The 19,971-nt window shown below is 40.9% G+C and overlaps 1 protein-coding gene across 3 annotated transcripts in view; it reads right to left on the reverse strand.

The window, feature by feature from the left end:
* The window catches only part of PPP3R1 (protein phosphatase 3 regulatory subunit B, alpha), a 39,315-nt gene extending 19,701 nt beyond the window's left edge, over positions 1-19,614 (reverse strand). The window contains exons 1-2 of one of the 3 annotated variants that reach the window (XM_083606775.1): positions 18,624-19,614; positions 5,675-5,746 (exon numbers count right to left, since the gene is read on the reverse strand). In XM_083606775.1, the coding sequence (XP_083462901.1) occupies positions 5,675-5,746; positions 18,624-18,626 (75 nt within the window). In that variant the 5' untranslated portion in view covers positions 18,627-19,614. The remainder of the gene's footprint in view (positions 1-5,674; positions 5,747-18,623) is intronic. The other 2 variants (XM_083606776.1, XM_083606777.1) reach the window with 2 other exon arrangements.
* Positions 19,615-19,971: the final 357 nt, after the last annotated feature.

Below are 19,971 nucleotides of genomic sequence, written 5' to 3' on the forward strand. Positions count from 1 at the left end.
TGACCTTCTATAAGTGACCTTCAGTACTAAAGGAATTCAAATGAAGATTAATACCTCTTGAACAGAGCATTTAAAAATGTAGACATCAGAGATAATGAACCTCGGCAAAGGGGATTGCAGGATTTAGGATTACAGCCAGGATCAGGTCAGGTTAAAGCTGTTACTGCATTCAGCCACTGTTACGCTTCAGCACCAATGATTTTTAGTCTACTTGTGATTATAGCATTCTTTATTGAACTAGAACAGTTTTTTACTTCTTCTACTTTCCTAAAATAAGTGGCAATGCCAAGATCAACAGGGGTTTTGTGGGAGCTCTAGAGAACAAGCATTTATGAGGAGGAGGAGGAGAAGAGGGAGACACTATATTCAGTAATCCCACCCTCCCCAGTGTCAGCTCCAGAGCAGGGTGGGGTTTTTTTGGGGGGGGGAGCGGTTAGAGGGGGCACAGGGAGTAATCACCAAAATCATCCCTCCATTCATTCAGTTACTGAGGTTTAGTCTGGATCCCACCCAGGGTAGTTTGAGAATCTTAACAGTAGTGTATGATAAACACAAGAGTAGCTATTTTGTAGTTACTTTTCAAAACACTTCTTTACAATCCTCTTATGACATACTGTGTATGTGGCTCATTTTCGTCTAGGATTATCTCAAACCAACTAGCAGCTATTTTAAAGGAAGCACTGAACCACTGTTCCTGCCATGTAGTACTTTGGGCCACCTAATGCAACTCCTGTTTTTATTGTCATTAGTTAAGTACAAACTACACTTAATTCAGTGGCTACTGCCAGGAATTTTGGCTCAAGGAGGGTGGAAGAGATAGAACATAGGATTGTGCTTCTCTCCCTTCTAATTTACTATTGAAAGAGCCTAAGAGCAGGAATCTGTCTTTTTTTGCTTGCGCTACTCTGTAAAGCAACACACTGGTAAAGTGAAAGTAAAAGATAACTTACCTGACTAGATTCCAAAATCAGGTTTGGTTTACCCCATATTGAATCCCAGGTCTATAGTTGTGGGGTGTGTTTTTTTTACATTTTATTTGTTTTTTACACAAACCAAGTTGAACATTAACAATAAAAATAAATAGCAATAGTAAAGGTACAAAAATACAAAATGAATAATATTTTTCATTGTATTATAATAATTTCTTGTGTATAAGATGCTTACTAACTTTTTTTATCCTAACAAATCCTCCAACTTCACCATGTGACTAATACCTAGTTAAGCTGATTTCACCTACAACAATGCTCTTCCCCCAAAACATGAGCTTACAGACACCATCTTTTGCACTAAGCAAGATTGATAAATATTCTAATAGCAGGCTCTGGTAACAGAAAATGAAGGCTGCCACAAAGCTGCCACTTACTGCAGCCTTTGGACAAGAAAGTGATTAGGTCAGAAAAGGAAGCCAGAAAGGATGCATTTGGAATGCTCCTATATTTAAAATGGAGGTGCTTTCTCTCATCACTGGGCGACAAAGGTAAGAGGAACCAATTCATATATTAGCATTAAGAATGTACCCTTTTTGAGTTGAGCCAAGTTCAGTAACATGGGTGAAAACCCTAATATTCAACAAGCTTTTCTCACATGGTTATGTTTGACCAGATCCACATGGGCAATGCTTCACTTCTCTGATCAACTATGTGTAGCACAGTATTCTTAAAACCACAGCATCAGGATAACAGTGTCCTAGCTCCCCCTGACTGAAAAAGAACTGGAACTCACAACTCCGGTTTTTCTGAAGGTGTTTTTTTTCAGACCAGATTGGTACATAAGGCAAGTCACAGGTTACAGGAGTCAGTGGGTATAAGAGAGCCAAAAGGCATGGCTAAGCATGAGCTAAGATGTTGAACCAACAAGCTACACATCCCCTTTGAAGAGTGGTGCAAGCACAGCAAACAGCTGAGTTCCTAGACTGGACAAGTAGTCCTTCTACTGGGTTAGGTTTGAACATGCCAGAGATTCTGTGTTCTAGGCAATGGATAAGGGGTTAAGGACCAGCTCAGCATCTGAGAGACTCCCAGCTACCTCCTCAAGAGATGGTACCAGGGGAGGTACCAGAGGCAGCTGCTTAGCTGGCAATGCTTGGGCAGGCATATCTGAGGGGTTTGAGACAGTGATTTCATCTGACAGATTGTAGATCTCCACCCCTAAGCCCACTAGGATCACACACCTCTAGGGGTTTAGCCACCACGACTGCAAACAAACCAGCAGTGGCGGAGCTTCATGCTCTGGCACGGGGGGGGGGGCGGAGAGCAGGCAGGGGCGTGGTGGGTGCGCATCCCAGGGGTGCGCCGCCTGCAGGGGCATGGTGCCCAGTACGGGCGGGGGGCAGCCATGATGGCACCCCACCGGGATAACGCTGCCGGGGGCGGTGCACTCCCCCCGCACCCCTCTTCCTCCGCCAGTGCACACCAGGACCCTCTCCTGTGGTCCTATGCAAGTGCTAACTTCTCCCCTCCCAAAACCTAGTAGCAGTTCTTTCTACTAGAGTGAGTCTGTGGTTCTACTAGCACTGAAAAACCAACAACACAATACTAATAACGACTGTCTATCCTAGCACTCTCCATATTTTCTGGGGAAAGGTGAGTGCACTGTCCCTCCAAAAGTATATTCTTCCAAAACTGTGTGAATATGCATGTATACAACCATCACCACATACATGCTTTTAATAATACATTTCAGGCTGTGAAGTGGTTTTTACCCCATAAAACAAAATCAGAATTAAAAAGGAGAAAAAGCCTTCTCTGCTTTCTTCAATCTACCCATAAATTTTCAATTTTCAAGAGTGCTCTGCTTAGCAAAGGAATAAGATGTACTTGCATCAAAACTATCTCATGGTTCTAAATCAGAAAAGAATAGGTGGACTTGTTCATGCGACACTAAGCCATGGTTAACCACAAGTTAACTCATAGATGACCAAAGAAACTGCAGCTTGCTTCAGCAGCTTGCTTCGTGCATGTTTTTTGTTATTGTCTTCCAGGTGCTCTAGCCTTGTGCCTTTGTGACTTAATGAGCATCCAGGATGGGTGGCCAAACAATCTACACTTAAGAAAGGAACAGTGTTTTGCACATAATGCCAAGCAACAGTTAAAATTAACCAAGGTTTTTAAATCAACAAACAGCGAGTTTGTTTTTTGACAGTAAACAAACCTAGTTAAGCCACTAGGGAAAAAAATCAAATGATTAAACATACAGTAGTTTAATAAAACTTTACTTAAGCTGCAATCCTAACTCCACTTACTTGAGAGTAAGCCCCATTGAATTCAATAGGACCTACTTTGAGTAGACATGGTTAGGATTGCACTGAGTGTTGTATGCAAACCAGGCTATTCTCTTTCAGATAACCTACCTCAAACAGATTTTGAGGGGAATATAGGATAACCACACGTTTGCTAATATAAGCTCCTTGGAGGAATGGTAGGGTGTAATGTGATTAAATAAATGTGTGGTAGAGCTATGGGATATGGCGGTTCCAACAAAGCCTAGAAACCAGTGTTAGAAACTCATATATAAGCCAGGCGCCAAATGGCTTCTTAAACTAAGGTTGCAATCGCCAAAACAGAATGTATACTTGCCATTTGGGGGCAAGATGGCTCTAAAGTCTTATTTTTCAACTGATGGGCCTGATTGTGATTATCAGTTAAACATTTGGCTAGTTAACAGTTAAAACATCTGACAACCTTCAGCTAGATTAAGAACTTTGAGAACTTAAAAAAGAAAAGTCTCTTGATCCAGGGACAGTCCACATATATATATATTGGCCTATTCCTACCTCTTTTTCTTAATGGTGACCATTCATAACATAGGAATATTCTTCACAACTGTGAGCAGGGCAGTGGGGTGGGGTAAGTGAAGGCAAACTACAACAATCAGCTACAACATTTTTCACTGCTCCTACTCAGGCTGCACAGAAAAATGCATTTTGGTTCCTGAAATTCATTCTGATTGTGCATGTAAAATATAACTGATAGAATTCTACAGGATGGGGTATCAGTGTGTGTCAAGATCCAATGATCCCCAGGCATGACTCTCCAGATGACGGAGATGTCAGGTGCCATGCCCAGGCATCTTCACTTGGTTGCAAGTGGCCAATAGTCAGGTGCAAAATGCACCTGGCGCCTTGTTAATTTCAAACACTGCTAGAATCTTCCCTGAAGCCCACCTAGAAACCTCTGTAAGCAGGACAAAACCTACCACACTCCTATTCATCTTTATTTTTGTTGAACAAAACTGAACAGTTAGCTAGTGTGACATGAAGTGCCTGGATGGAACACCGTTGGATATAAGCTGCTCTGATGTTTCTTAAAGAAGAGTAAGTAACAAAATGAGCAAGGTACACCGAATTAAAGAGAAATGAGCTCAAGCTGGAGGTCCACACTCCACGATTTTTTTTAAAAAAAATCAGATAGGTAAATTAACATAATTTATCAGTATTTCTAAGTGTTTTTGAAACAGCCTTGTATTTAGGCACTAAATACAACCACAGGCAAGTGCATGACAAATGAACAGGCTGGTGGAGAAGGCATGAAGCACTTCATTCCTCCCCTGTGCCTAGTACAGAAATTGCAATGAGCTGCTGCTCTTCTGTAAGCCATCAGAAGGCAAGTAACATATAACTAACTATAGACATGTATTTAATTAATTTAGTATTACTTACAGACTTAAAAACTAAAACAATAGTGCTTATAAAGCTAGCCCAAACTGTGAAATCAAGGAAAATTGCTGCCCTAGGCTCCTTTGGGAGGAAGGGTAGGTTAGAAATTTAACAAATAAATAAAACAGATACTAAAGGGTAGTAACAAAAGATATCCATAACACCAAGTGTCTTCTGCCACTGAAGGGCAAGAAAAAGTACATTTAAACTCCAAACATTTACATAAAATTTGCTAGAATATTGATCTACAAAAATAAAAAAGGCTTTAAGGTACAAAATGCATTTGCTTTGATGCAAAAGGATCATGTAGTATTTTTTACTCCCACTGAAAACTCTAATGCATGTGATGTCTTGTTAGGTTCTTCAGTTTTGAATCTATTAAAATGTGGCTAAGGCTTGGATTCCTGGATCAGTGCTCCTGCATCAAATATAAAGTAAGTTAACTACACTTTTGGAGTTGTGCTTTTCTAGATTTTTGAACTTTGCTCCCATCTAAACATTACCCTGTACTCTTAGCAGCTAAAATTTCCTGATTTTTTGTCTTTCATAATGATCAGTTTTAAACAGTTAAGACATAAATGTAAGACCGAAATAGACCTATTCATACTTCAAAAACATGAAAAAGCTAATGAAATTATGTCATATCTGAGGTTACTTCACTCAGTGAGCATGGTCTGTAGCCTCAAACCTGCTCAGCTTTAAAATTCAGTTCTATATGAAAAAATCCACACTCAACATCTATTTTCCTCTTCAAGTATACTTCAGTTTGGTATTAATTCCTCATTCCAGTTTTATTCAGGTTGGTCTAATTTGAGAGTCAATGAACAGAGACCTTGACTTTAATCTAGAAGATAAAGTCCCATCTCAGCTACAGACTCCCTATAAATGTGACCCTTAGCCGCAGTTCTGTTTGAAAAATGGAAATAATAGTAGTCTACCTCCTCACAGGACTGTTGAAAGGACAAACATGATAGTAGTAAATTAAAAGGAATATGCTACTTCTGATTCTATTAAACTCACAGAAGAATGGTGCGGCTGCTTGCTGGTGCCGGACCTGCCTGGTACTGGTGTTGGACCTGCCTGGCGTTGCTGCTGCAGATGTAACATAATAGAGATTTTACACTTCTTTTCCTCTATATAAAATATGAGCCATGTGTTCATTTAGAAAGTGTCTTTCCCCCAACCTTTTATACAGATCAGTTTTCCATTCGCCACTACTTTGATTTAAAAACCCGGCCTTCCATTATATTGACTAACTAATAATTTACTGTGGCATGAGCTTTCTTAAGGGATACTTCATCAGATCACAGTTACCTTTCCATGTAGGCTAGCAAATATGTCACAATTTACTAGACCTTCAGAAATACTACTCCATGACTTAAACACTTGCTTATAATGGAAGTAGTTGCCCTGTGCTAGTTCATGTGATTATTTTGAAATAATTACTCATAGTCATTCACATAATAACTGGAAGGTTGGAGGGCTCGGTTCCAAATCCTGTATTTAGAGTCAAAACTTAGCCATAAAAGATATGTGCCTCTAAGCATCACAGAGTAGCTTTTCTTCACCATAGATCAGTAATGACCAGACTGTGCATTTATAGAAATATTAGAAAGTCATGCCCCTTAGAACAGGGATAGAATGACATCATTGTTTTCTAAATCAGCCTCTATTTAAAATTAATCCTTTGCATTGGAGAAATGACCATCAATATTAATGCAAACAGAAAGACCCACTTTTACAAATTGAGCCTGCCTTAATCCCACGCAGTTCTGAAATCTGCTACAATTGCTGGCAAATATGTAGCTCAGTTTTCTTAAGAGTGTTGCACTTTTCAATATGCATGCCTATTTCAGAGCTTGCTACAAGCAGCTATATGCATGCCTACTGTGGACAACAACTGCCTTAAAAGATCACATGTGACCAGAAGAGAAGCACCAGAGAGGCAGGAACACTCAATATACACAACATAGTCAGGTGAAACTTAAGAAGCTCTTCAAAGGTAGGAAATAATTTCCATCCACAGCAACAGAAAGGGCACTTCAAACACATAACCAGAAGAAAAGCAATTTTCACATATTTCCCCTCCCTCATGTAGCAACTTGAATCCTCAAAAAATCTGCTCCCAACCTTTGGGGGACTCATAGGGACAGCATGTGAGATAGTGTCACAGATTAATGAGGTATAGAATGATATAGAATGGAGGAGCCAATTTTCATCTAAGTGGAAGCTTCCATTGGATCACACACACTTCCTTTCACTGAAGGACTACTTATGTGCATGGAAAGGTACCTGGAGACCTAATCTGTTTCCTTCAGGAATAAATAAATTCCAAAATTAAAATGTATTTAATACAAAATGATTGCCTGAATTGTGGAAGGTTTCAGAAATGGAGGAAAAAATACTAAGCTGCACGACACTTTAGAATGTAACCACACAAGGTGATTCCTTCCAAAACCAACTGTGTCCATTAGTAGTCTAAATAGACAAAAACAAGTAGGGTCCTGTAACAAAATGTTGCAGTGTAGAGTGCTTCTGTTTAGGGTTTAAGTTGCTCCACTCCATTCCTCTTCCCCTTGACCACAATAGCCAGTATTCTGTGCCCACTGAGAATGCTGCAACATATCTGTTTGCATGCTAGTTCAAAACAGCTGTGAAGCATCTCAAATTACCATTATAGGTGTTTAGCCAAACCCTTCCCACAGATTTGTCCGGATCTAAGTAGCTCCAACAACGCTATGAGCAAATAATCAATAGGCCATGTATTGATTGGCGGCTTTCATACATAGGTAACATCATTAGGAACATCATTATTACTGATACATAGTGGCTAAGGTGCCATGGGAATTTATAACAGTACTGTTCTTTTGGATTTGTTGCTGCATGAGCATAGACAATAAGTCTGGTAGGGGCATCAGTGGCAGGGAACAGATTGACCCATCGGCAGCCAGCTGGCACTTACAAGAATTCCAACATGCCAAGGACCAATTGGAAATGAATTGCAATTCTAACTTGCCAAGGACCAACTGGAAGTGTATCATGTAAGGTGTGGGGCAAATGGTGAGATTTGGGGAAAACAGCCTCACAGGCCAAATTAGGACCCCTGCCTGACAAAATTAAACCTGCAGGCCAGAGGTTCCCTACCACTGCTCTAGTAGCAGACTTGGGTGACTGAATGCCTATCAGAATGGAAAATTAAAAAGACAGATAATGTTTGAGTTTCTCCAAAACAGTGCAGCAATCATCTGCAAGTTTCCAAGGCTCAGGGACTGGAGTTAAGAAAACAACTTATCTAATAGTCTAGTGGGGGAACTGTCAGGTTCACAGGGAAAGCCAGAGACAGTCTGTGTTTGCTGCTACTTTCTGTATGGTAATGTGGGGTGGGAAGACTCTGCTGTCCTCTCATAGCTACACTAAATTCCTGGGTTTCTCCATAGTTTTCTATGGTCAGATCTCACTTTCACCAAGTGGGTTGGGGGTCTAAATTAGGAGTTAAGAAATCTGTGGTCTTCCAGATATTATCAGAACCTCAGCGCTCAACAGCTGCAGCCAGAAGGGCTGTTGAAGAGGAGTAATAGAACGTGTAGTCCAACACCACCAGCAGAGCCAGAGATTCTCTTCTTTGGTCTAAAAGGAACCAGAGGTCAGGCAGGCTGTGAGAGTCTATTAAGTTTTATGGTTCAGAGTAACAGAAATACAGATCTTGTAGCATTCAGAGGAAATGGGAGATAGCCACAATCAGCTGAGACACAGAATGCTAAGTGGTGTGTGTCAGTAGCAGGGGCATTGTGAGGCATCAGCACAGCTCCATGACACAAGTTTGTATAAAAAATACATATGTTAATTTCTCTTTAAAGATACAAATTCAGCCTGACTCTTAGACGAAAGGAATATACTCCAGTCACTTGAAATGAGATTTATTCCCTAAAATATCCTTTGCTTTTCATGAGAATGATAAGGATTTGATCCAAAACATGTCAGGTCCACACATATTATAGCAGAGAGAAGCATATCTTACCTTTTCAGATGTTACATCAAAAAGTACAAAACACAGATGCATACTAGTATGTTGGAAATCAAGCAATTAAAGAAAAAACTTGTACTAAACTAAAGAAACAACAACAACCCTTCATTGCCTGCAGCATAATTTTGGGTCCTATACATGAACTCTAAAAAGATATATAATAACTCCACTTTTATAGAGCAGACACACCTGGAATATTTCATTTGCTTAGTGGTTAAGGGAGAGGAAAATGCTTTAACCCTCTCTACAGACATTTAAACAGTAGCATTATTAAAAAGCCAGCTTGGACTATGATTTTGCCATAGTTCAATTCATCTTCTAAAGGAGAAGTGGGCAGACGTGGGGTTGAAATCTATCTGAAGGTCACCAGATGATTTGCAACAGATCAGCCAAGTTTGATTCCTTATTGTCAAATAACAAAGAAGCACTTCACCTAAATTTTAAAGTTGATAGCATAGAAAATGGAAACCAAAATCCAAGGCCAACTTTGGTTTATCTTAACTGGAATTAAGACAAACACAAAACAATCTCCAGGGCAAAGGCATTATGAAAAGTTGATTACCAATATATGAAACCTTTTAAGGCAAAACAGTCACTTTATAAAAAAAGGACAGGAACACTAGCATTTTCAACTCTTATACTGTTAACTTAATACTTGATGAGAAATAAGTGCCCTTCCAAAACCACAGCCATAAGCAGAATTTATAATTTTCTATAAAGAAGAGTATAGATTCCGAGCATTCCCAGTCAAAAGACTAAAGTTATGTAGCAACAGTATTTTCTCTCCAGGATCTGTAGTACTTGTTCATTATTAAAATTGCTTTGGATGACATGTGGGGGGAATGGCTATTTTTTAAAAAAAATTATTCTGTGTGTGTGTGTGTGTGTGTGTGTGTGTGTGTGTGTATATATATATATATATATATATATATATATATATAATCATGTAGGTAAATCAGGGGACCACTAACACTGCTATAAAGTAGTAGGTTTGCTACTAATGTTGTGCCTCTAATATTAAATTGGAAGCAATGAGCACAAATATTTGCTTATAAATCGGAATCATCCAAATGTCATCTTTGTTCCACAAGAGCTATCCAACTCAGGTGCACTATCCAGATAACAGCATGCCAAAAGAAAAGGTACAGCACAGAAATGGACCTATTTAGCAGTACAGTATACACTTCAGCCCTGCCAACCTAGCAGTTCGAAAGCATGAAGTACAAGTAGATAAATAGGTACCGCTCCAGCGGAAAGGTAAACAGCGTTTCCGTGTGCTGCTGTGGTTCGCCGGAAGCGGCTTAGTCATGCTGGCCACATGACCCAGATGCTGTACGCCAGCTCCCTCGGCCAATAAAGCGAGATGAGCGCCGCAACCCCAGAGTTGTCCGTGACTGGACCTAATGGTCAGGGGTCCCTTTACCTTTACCTATACACTTCAGCAGACAATTAAGAAAACCTAAATCATATAGAAGGGAGAAGAAAGGAAGCAAAATCTGGTCACTAGTTAACCAGACCTTGGAAAAACCAGAGAGATTACTAGTGATAACTTGCTACACACCTATTATGCCTTTGTTCATGAAACAGTATTCCATGAAGCCATAGCAGTTAAAATTGATGCCCACTGACTAACTAGGGAACTTTATTGAGCATTTATTTTCCCCAAACCTAAGTGTCACTAGAAGTAAACCTCTAGTATTATAAAAACTGTCAAAAATGACTTTGGATAAGATTTATGAATAATCACATGCAGTCAGAATTAATAGAATTAGCTTGTTCATATATACAGTTAATTACGACTGCTGACTATTAGTAAAAAGTTATACACAGGGCATACAACACAGACCCGGATCCAAAGAAGCATGAAACTAGTTCCAAGAGTCCAAATGGATTTTAGGTTTCTTTTGCAATGTCCAGAAATCCCCTTGTTGCATCAAAACAAATTGAACAAGAAGCAAGACTTTCTCTATATAAAAAAATCACGGTTTATAAAAAATAAATACCAAGGTTATCTTAAATAATAATTTGTTTAATTATCAAATCATCTATATAAAAGCATGTTACCCCTTGGGTTCAATGCCTCCACCAAATACATCTTACACAGAAAGGTTTTTCTATGTAAAAGCTGAATCAGTCTGGCAATTTCTCAGATATGAATATTTATGCTCGTACTCACTAAATGTAAGAATTTCATTTCCACCTGATGAAATCAACCTGTCTGCCAAAGAACTATCAGTCATGGGCATTTTATCTCGCTTGTCACCTTCTATTTATGAGGCTAGGCTAAGGCAAAGTGAAGCAGAAATGAAAAATATTGAAAAGAAGGTAACATTAACCAGGATTCAGGTTCCTATATTCCCATACTTCCCATCTTTCAAACTGTCAAGGCTATTCGTGTTAAGAAAGTTTTATAAAATAAATATATTAAAGACACTGGGTTGCATACAACGCTGTCTACAAGTGAGCTTAACAGATTTCTGTTTGTTCAATGGAACTTTGCAGTCCCCCCATCTCTCCTACGGTCCTCTGTAAACCCTAAACATCCACTCTAACAGATTTTGGGGCTGTGCAGGAGAAGTGAATACCTGTTGTGCAAACAGAAGTCTATTCACAGACTTGTTTCTGCCCATTCCTTCTATTGTAAAAAAAAAGGAAAAGGAAAACCTGCAAAACATATATAGTGTGACATGCAAGACTGTGGTGAAAGAAACAATATAAGTAATACCCTATTTAACTGTAAATTAGTATGGCTTAATATTCAATTTGCACCACTGCTTAGGAAATATATGAAGTAATCAACAGGAAACATGATTAAAATCACTTATTTAAATTGGCATTTCCCCCCTGTTGATTTAAATTGCCTTGATTTAATTCAATCCACGATGCCTCACGGCATACTTGAAATGGAGGAATTTCAAAAGCTGGTCAGTAATGATTACTTATTTGCAAATCTGCCAACAATGGAAGTAACAAAAAAGTGAACATATACCCCTATTAAAGTTATTTATGCATGTACATCTGATCCAAACAACAACTCAGCTTAGAAACACTAATCCCATGTTGCTCACATCCTAAAAGATATGCATCTTTGAGGTTTTGAACGTTTACTGATAAACTGAAATTCAAAATGATGGGCCATGGAAAACACTATGAAAGATACAGCTTACTCTCCTGTTCTTAATTACAGTGGTACCTCTGGTTACATACTTTATTTGTTCCAGAGGTCCGTTCTTAACCTGAAACTGTTCTTAACCTGAAGCACCACTTTAGCTAATGGGGCTTCCTGCTGCTGCTGCGCTGCTGCCACACAATTTCTGTTCTCATCCTGAAGCAAAGTTAACCCGAGGTATTATTTCTGGGTTAGCGGAGTCTGTAACCTGAAGCGTATGTAACCCGAGGTACCACTGTATTTCTTTATCTAAAGGTATTTGAACTGCCCTTACAGGTGTTCAATTAATATTTCTTGGAAGCTTCTTGATTAGAAATATATTGATTAAAATATGAAGTAATAACATGGGGGGGGGGGGCTAAATAAGCTGACAACTGGCATATGCCAGTAAATTTGTGCAAGGTTTTGCTTTACACATATTTTGTGCTTAATTGCACACATAGACTAATGTGGTACTTCAGGGTAAATGAGGACAAACTGCAGTAGGACTCCGGCTCTTGCACAGTTTTTTTTCTCCTCTGGTGCAGCCATGAGGAGCTCTGAATTGTTTGCTTTCATTTTTACTAACCTCAAATTGTTGTGATGCTTAATTGTATTTTAATGATTTTGTTTAATTGCATTTTTATTATTGATTTTGCTATGTTTTAAGCAGTTTTTGCTTTAACCAGTAAGCCCCCTTGAGTCCCATCAGGGGAAAAGGTGGGATATAAATAAATTTGTTGTTTATTTATTATTGTTATTTATGATGATGATGATGTTTGAACCAGGATAAACTGCAAATAATGCTTAGCGATGGGTAGGAAAAACAAACCACAATTTACAAAGCTGGCTGGTTTTGACTAACTACAATCAACATTATCTACCACATTTTTATGTGTATAAGATGCCCACGTGTATAAGGTGACCTCTATTTTATTGAACCCCAAATTAAGAAAATCAGTATTCTAAATATCAAACAGAACAACTCTGATATTTTATTAAATATTCAAAGCACCAGCACCAGCTTAGCAACCCCCGCCAGCGCCTGGTTGGCGAAGTGGCAAGTGAAAGGGATGGCGGTGCCAGCAGCTTTTTCACAGCAGCCGTGGGAAGGTAAGTAGTTTTTTTAAAAAAAGAAGAAAAAGAAAACATCTGTGCATTCACCATCCATGTATGAGACAACCCTGAATTTTTGATAATTTTTTTTAGCAAAAAACATTGTCTTTTACAAGAAAAAATACAGTAGTTTAGGGTCAGATGCAACACTAAACTGTGGTTAATCCAAATGGGGACGTTCACAATCTCCTTCAGTATTTTTCTTTTCTTCTCCGAAAACATCTCTGTATTGCAGGGCCAGGGTGTGGATGTGTGCCTGTAGTAACTTCACAGCACATTATCTCCATCACTTCCCTCTCCCAAGACGCTTGCTCTAAAAGTTAGGTACTTAAAATTATCCATACTGAAATGGAGCAGTACATAGTCTCTTGAGTATTGCTTGATTGATTAAAAGATGGAATTTGAAAGCTCCAGAGAAGGGGAACAAGGGAAGAGCTTGTCCCTCGTCTTTGGTGACATCACATAAAAGATCCAGAAGGCAACACTCCAGCCACCCAATGCACTAGCAAAGTTTGCTATCAAGGGGAAGCACAAAAAGCTGTCTTATGAGTCACTCTTGGTCGATCTACCTCATTATTGTCCACTCTAACTGGCAGTAATGGTTTTCCAGGGTTTCAGACTCTCCTCCCCCAAACCATGAACTGTGAGGCTATTTAGTACTATCAAGGACTAAGCCTTATTTAATAGGTATTACATTACTTCTAAACTCTGCTCTGGTCAAGGGTTTATAGTCAATGCTCTCTTCAAAGGTGGACGCAGGCCACAATCTCAAATACTGAGGACGAACTGATTATACTACAGAGGCTACTGCAGAACAGGGTCTTTGATTGACCTGTGGGGAAAGCATTGCACAGGATTGACTGTGCCTCCTCTCCACCTTCCAGAAGGAAGACGGAGTCCCTGTTCTCAGCCAAGTCCAAGCTTTGGCGAGGCCTGAGGAAGTCAGTGTCAGTTTCAATAAATTCAGCAGCCATCTTGTGGGCCTGACTGTCCATCCTGAGCAATGTGTTGTGGGACTCAGAGTCACTCTCATCTTGGTCCCGGGGACATTTTGGTGAGGCTCAGGCTGGGAAATGCCTGTCGAGACAAGTCCTCTGCAGGGAGTTTCCTGCTTGGCAGGGGGTTTGACTCGATGGCCCTTGTGGTCTCTTCCAACTCTATGATTCTATGAGATGTTCTTGTTCACAGTCCTTGGAGAGAATACCCTCCACATCCAGCACATAAATATGGGAGTCATAATCTCGGTCACAGATTTTAATCTCAGTCAAAAGTTTGGCGAAATACAAAATATTGCAACCTGAACGATATGGTATCCTAGCAACAGAAACTTAATAAGAGAAGATTGCATAATAAATGCACATTTTCTCTACAAATAAAAAATGAATGCAGCAAAAGTGTATAGAGGCCCAAAGTGTACAGTATATATGCCTACAAAATATATAAGAAGATGTTTTATAATTTTTGTATCATCATGGCTGTGAGATCTGAAGACCTGCTCCCTGCCTTGTAGGACTTTTTCTACCTCACTCTAGCTGCTGAAGCTGAGGCTGCTAAACAGACTCTTGGGCTGTGATATTACTTAGAGAATTCTATTGGTAATAATTTTGGGGTCTTTATTTTTGTTCTTATGATTTAGGTGAAAATTGTTCAGTTTGGTTGTGTACTTTTTGCTGTTTTATTTATTGCTTATTATTACTTCTTTTTATGTTTGCAATTATGTAATTTTTACATGTTGTAAACTGCCGTGAGCAGGTTTCAACTCTGAAAAGTCAGCATACAAATAAAATTATGTCTGAATGTAGTGCAACACTTCTCAAATAATAAGCGTGTCCATCAAATGGCCATGGACTCCCTTTTAAATGATTTGCTAGGCCTGCAGGTGGAGTAGTGATAGTTGTGACAATCAAGGGAACCACAATGCCACTTCTGTGTGACCAGGCTGCTTTGTACTACTCTATTAGGGACAATTTATTTCAAAAAATAAGTTTCCGATAGGGCAAGGAAGTCTGCTGTTTTAAGTCCAAAAACCTGTTGGGCATGCACAACTCCTGGGTGTGCTTAATCCCTGGATTAAGACTCATATGCTTGAATAATCTAACAGGCAACAATCAGGATTTAAAAGTGGAATTCTTCTGGTAGACCCCATGAAAACTAAAGGCTTCATCTATTCATCTCTTAACCAAATTTATCACCACTTGCATAGAAATAACTGAAACTTAGCTAAATATGAATAGCAATTAACATTCCAAAACAATCTTGTAACATAATGATGCAGATTTCATAAAATAGAGAAATCTGCACACCAGAATATTCTTAAAATGATTATGAACTGCTCTGAGTTTACTTGAACCTGAAATGCAATTGTTATAATGAAACCCCTCAAAACTATTTATTGTTAAGGAGTTCTTTTAAACAACCTATCCAAACCAGGTTTACTAACAACAAAATCTGATTAACTTTAATTGGATGGTATCCAAAATTAGCCATACTCAAAGTAGACCTACTGAAATCAATGTATTTAAGTAACTTGTCTATTGATGTCAATGGATCTATTATGAGTACCACTTAGTTGAAATCACTTATTGCAAACACTTTCAAGCATACATACTTAGGATTGAAGCCATGGGTTTTTGTTTGCTTGTTTGTTTAGGTAATAAAAAACAGTACATGCTGCTGAACCTTGTTAAAGACTGTAGCTTGCAACTATTTTGAATTATGCTCAACAAATGGCTCACATTTTAAGTCACTTTTTAAAACAGTTCACCTTAATACTGTGTTTTTCTGACACACATTTCTAATTCACAATATACAACTATTTCAGCCTTGAAGATATAGTACACACAAGTTACAAATAAGAAAGGTTTTAAGCAACTGACATATTACAAAAATCAAGCTATGGCATAAACGTTTTCCAAGTCTACCCCCCCCCCAAAAAAAACATATTTTGTTACAAAAGAAAAGGCAATAGATAATTTAAGCTAACAAATGTTTGTAGAAAAGGGCGTTGATTCTTGGCACTAGCAGCAAGCAGGAGACACCCCTAGTGTTGACATAAAATACTACAGCAGTAGTATTACTAGATTAATTTTATAGCAATGAACAGCAAATTTTGATCGCCATGATTTTTAGGTAGGCAGTTCCTTTTTACCTCATCTTCCTTATCCACTGAAACCTGAATGGTCATGGACGTATCAACTCCTATATTCTGGAGTTAACATTACTTAATGAATCTGAAATACATATTATCAGGCATGCTTTGTGCAAAGGCTATGTGCACTGTAGCATCTCAGTTCAAATATGAAGATCAAACAATGCTGTACCACAGCAAAAAAAAACAACACAAAAAAACCCAACCAGCAAACTAGAAAAATATTAATTTTAAAAATCCTGCCTTTATGTTTTGGGGCACAAGACTCCTGAACAAATTTACGTCACAATTTAAAAAAATAAAATAAAAATTTGTTTGTAGAAAGAGGATGTGTACAAGTGGAGGACACATTCCTATGGTGAAGAAAGGGTGGCTAATGTATTAAATGGTGAGAACATGTCTGTTTATTAGCACCTAGCAGGAGGTTAGTAAAGGGGGGGTTTATCTGTATAGTTCAGGGACCACTGAGAAAGATCAGTGAATGGGGATTATTTTTTGTGGTGGTGTATACTGTATGAGGAAATTATGGTGTTGGGACAATTATAATGAGGATACTGAGGTAAAGTGTAGTCTAGATTAATGAAGGCTACATAAAAAGTGCAATAAAAATGGCTGTGCAGGTTATGCTTGAAAGGCAACTGAATAATATGACACCTTAGTACAGTAATTATTCTGGAGATGGATTCAAGGCTTCAAATGAAATTAGAATGACCTTTCTCTATGGTTGCTTGTGGACAGTAAAGGGAAAGGAATATGACAGGTAGAGGCAACTGCAAGAAGGAATTAATATAAATCTGACCAGGAAATGAAAAATTATGAACACATTTCATTACAGCACAACACAAATCCAGGAGTTTTCACTATGTGGAAGTTCAGGCAGAGTAATGGATTTAAAACTGGATAAAGGAATATTGTGAAGTCTGTGAATGCTACAGGGCAAAACAGTTAAGACAGCTACTGAGAAAAGCAGGATCCTATGCAAGATCCTAGGCACATTTACCTGGCTGTAAATTCCATGGAACACAGTGATACTAACAAGCAGGCATGCATAGCATAAGGCTGAATATACGCATAGTCAAGATGATTTAATATTGATTTATAAAGCAATCTTATTCAGAAGCAAGTCTCACTGTGCTCTATGGGACTTATCCCCAACTAAACATGCACAGGATTGCAGCCTTCGTTACACATCTGATGAAGTGGCCTCTAGTCCATGAAAGCTTATGCCATAGTAAATATGTAAATCTACGAGATGCTGCAATAACCATTTTTGCTGCAACAGACTAGCATAGCTAACCACCTGAAACTAGTTACCCATTAACCACCCTCTTCACTACCAGTTAGGGTGATTAAAAAGAGACACACACGCACACTTAAAACAAAAGCAAATTCTTCCAGTTGCTTCAAAGCATGCTTGTGGGTGAAATACAGAGTCCCGCCATCTGTTTTCACCAAGCACCCATAACCATGGCTGTTATTCGGGGCACAGAGGCAGGATCATGTTATGCCGTGTGCCAGATTTTCCTATCTCTGCGTGACCATACATACAGGCATATATACACACACATGTGAGGTGGGAAGAAAGAAGAAAGGGAGCCTAGTAGGTGACAGCGAACTATACAAGGTAGAAAAGGTTGCAGAGGAGGGGAGGGGGGGGGCGCCGCTGCTGCGAAGCAAGCAATGCGAATACGCAAGAGGAGCTGCGTGGGATGAAGAAAATTTGCAGGATTTTTTCCCTTTTACAGGGAGATGAGGAGGAGTTCGGAACAGAAAAGAGGGGCGCTTTCAAGAAAGCAATCGCAGGAGGGGAGGGGAGAAAAGGAACGCGTGAAAAGTGTGTGCGTGGGGAGGGGGGGGGAGGTTAAAGTAACACAGCACATATCGAGGAGACGAATTCTTTGCCAGGGGTGGGGCACTGCAGGGAAAGAGAGGTCACTGCTGGGTGAAGGCAACGACCGGAAAAGCAGGAAAGCCGCTGTTAGTAAAGGGGGGGGGGGAGAGAGAGATAGGAGAGAAACACACACACACACACACACACACACACACACGAGGTCCTTTTTCTTTGGTGTGCGGGGGTGTCCTTTTTCCCTTTTGCGGGGAGGGTTTGGGGTGCGGTGTCGGGGTGTGTTTTTTTTTGAGGGGGGACACACCGAAGGCGCCTCTGGATGAGATGCGGAAAGGAGGTCGCTAAGGCAGCGGGGAAATACGGGGGCTTCTGGCGGGTGGGTGAGGGGGCGGGTGAGCCTTCTACCAGAGGGGGGGGGGGTCTCAGAGAAGGCCTGACATGGAGGAAGCGAGAGAGCGGATTGCGCCTCTTCTCATATATATATATATATATATGAACACCACACCAAAAGCGGGGGCGAGGGGGGGGGCGCTTCATTTCCTTCCTTCCGCGGCGGGGGGGGGGAGGAAGAGCTCCTCGCCGCCGCCGCCTTCGCTCCCTTCCCCTCCCCCCTCCGCGGTCGGTTGAGAACGGGCTCCCCTCAGGGCCTGCAGGTGGCGGGGGGCGGCGGCCGGCGAAGGTCCTTACCATGGTGGCGGGTTGTCGAGAGCCTCCCCGCAGCCGAATCCACCGCCGAGTGCCGGCCTTCTGCTCCTCGTCGTCGTCTTCCTCCTCCTCCTCCTCTTCTCTTCTCCTTCCTCCTCCTCCTCCTCCGCCTCTTTTCCCTCACGCTCCTCGGTCCCTTCGCAAGCGCTGCCTCAAGAGCCGCCGCCGCCCCTCCTTTTTATTATTATTATTACTGTGGTTGTTGCCGACGACGGTTTCGCCGCAGTGGGCTCGCGCTGACCCGCAGCCTCGCGGAAGGGGAGGGGGAGGAGGAAGAGGAGGAGGAAAGAGAGAGAGAGAGAGAGAAAGATAGAGATAAGGGAGGGAGAGAGAGAGAGAGAGACATGGGAACCGAAGCACGAACGGTCGACAGCAAAGGGGAGGAGCCTCCAACATCCGGGCAACTACGCCGCCGCCGCTTCAACCACGGGCTTCATTTGCATACGTGGGAGGGAGGGAGGGAGGACGTGCGCGTGATGTCACCCGCGCCGGGGGGGGGGCGGGGGAGGTGTTAGAAGGGGGAAGAGGAGTGAAGCTGTAAAATGGCGGCTTTTGCCGTGAGGGACGTTGGAAATGGGCAAGCTAGAGATGTTGTTAGCCGCTCTGAGCCCGGCTTCGGCTGGGGAGGGCGGGATATAAATAAAATTTTATTGTTGTTATTATTATTAGCCCCAGGCCTCAGCTCGTGCTCTGGTTTCACCGCGTGAGGAAAAGCCTTGAATTTAAAAGCTCCCCCCACGACACAAACACACACAAAAATAAAAAAACACCCCAAAGTTTCCGCCCCCTCGCCTTGGAAAAGCGACGCTCAAATCGCGTCAGCCGCCAATGGCCGCTGCGCTGGAGAGGGCAGCCGCCACCCCCCTGAATGTGTGCCTGGAGCCAAACGGCTTTGCCCCTGGAGGGCAGGTGCAGATGTAAACAGGCTTCTGGTGCTTCTCTGCGCCATTAAACGCCCCTGAGGGAATAGGGGCGTCTGTCAGAGCAACACGCCAAAACAGGCATGGCGTGGCAGCGCCTGTAAACCAGCATTAGACTCCATAAGGCCGTGAAAGTTGGAAGGGACCCCTGAGGGTCTTGCAGTCCAGCCCTCTGCAGTGCAGGCTGAAATATACTCAGAGCCGCAAAGTGATTTCATGCTCTTTATTCAGCTCATAGTGGTGAGGAGGAAGGAATGAATGTCCCCTCAAAGTATCTGCTTTATATACATTATTTACACAATGGGCTGCACATGATTGGCTAATTCCGGAATTCTACTGTAAGCCCATCAGGTTGTGGATTCACTTCTATCTGGAGCATGATTGGGTGGTTCCTGCCAACCAATCATACT

This window comes from Podarcis filfolensis (genome assembly GCF_964270895.1).
Source record: "Podarcis filfolensis genome assembly, chromosome: 3".
Classification (NCBI taxonomy): Eukaryota; Metazoa; Chordata; class Lepidosauria; order Squamata; family Lacertidae; genus Podarcis; species Podarcis filfolensis.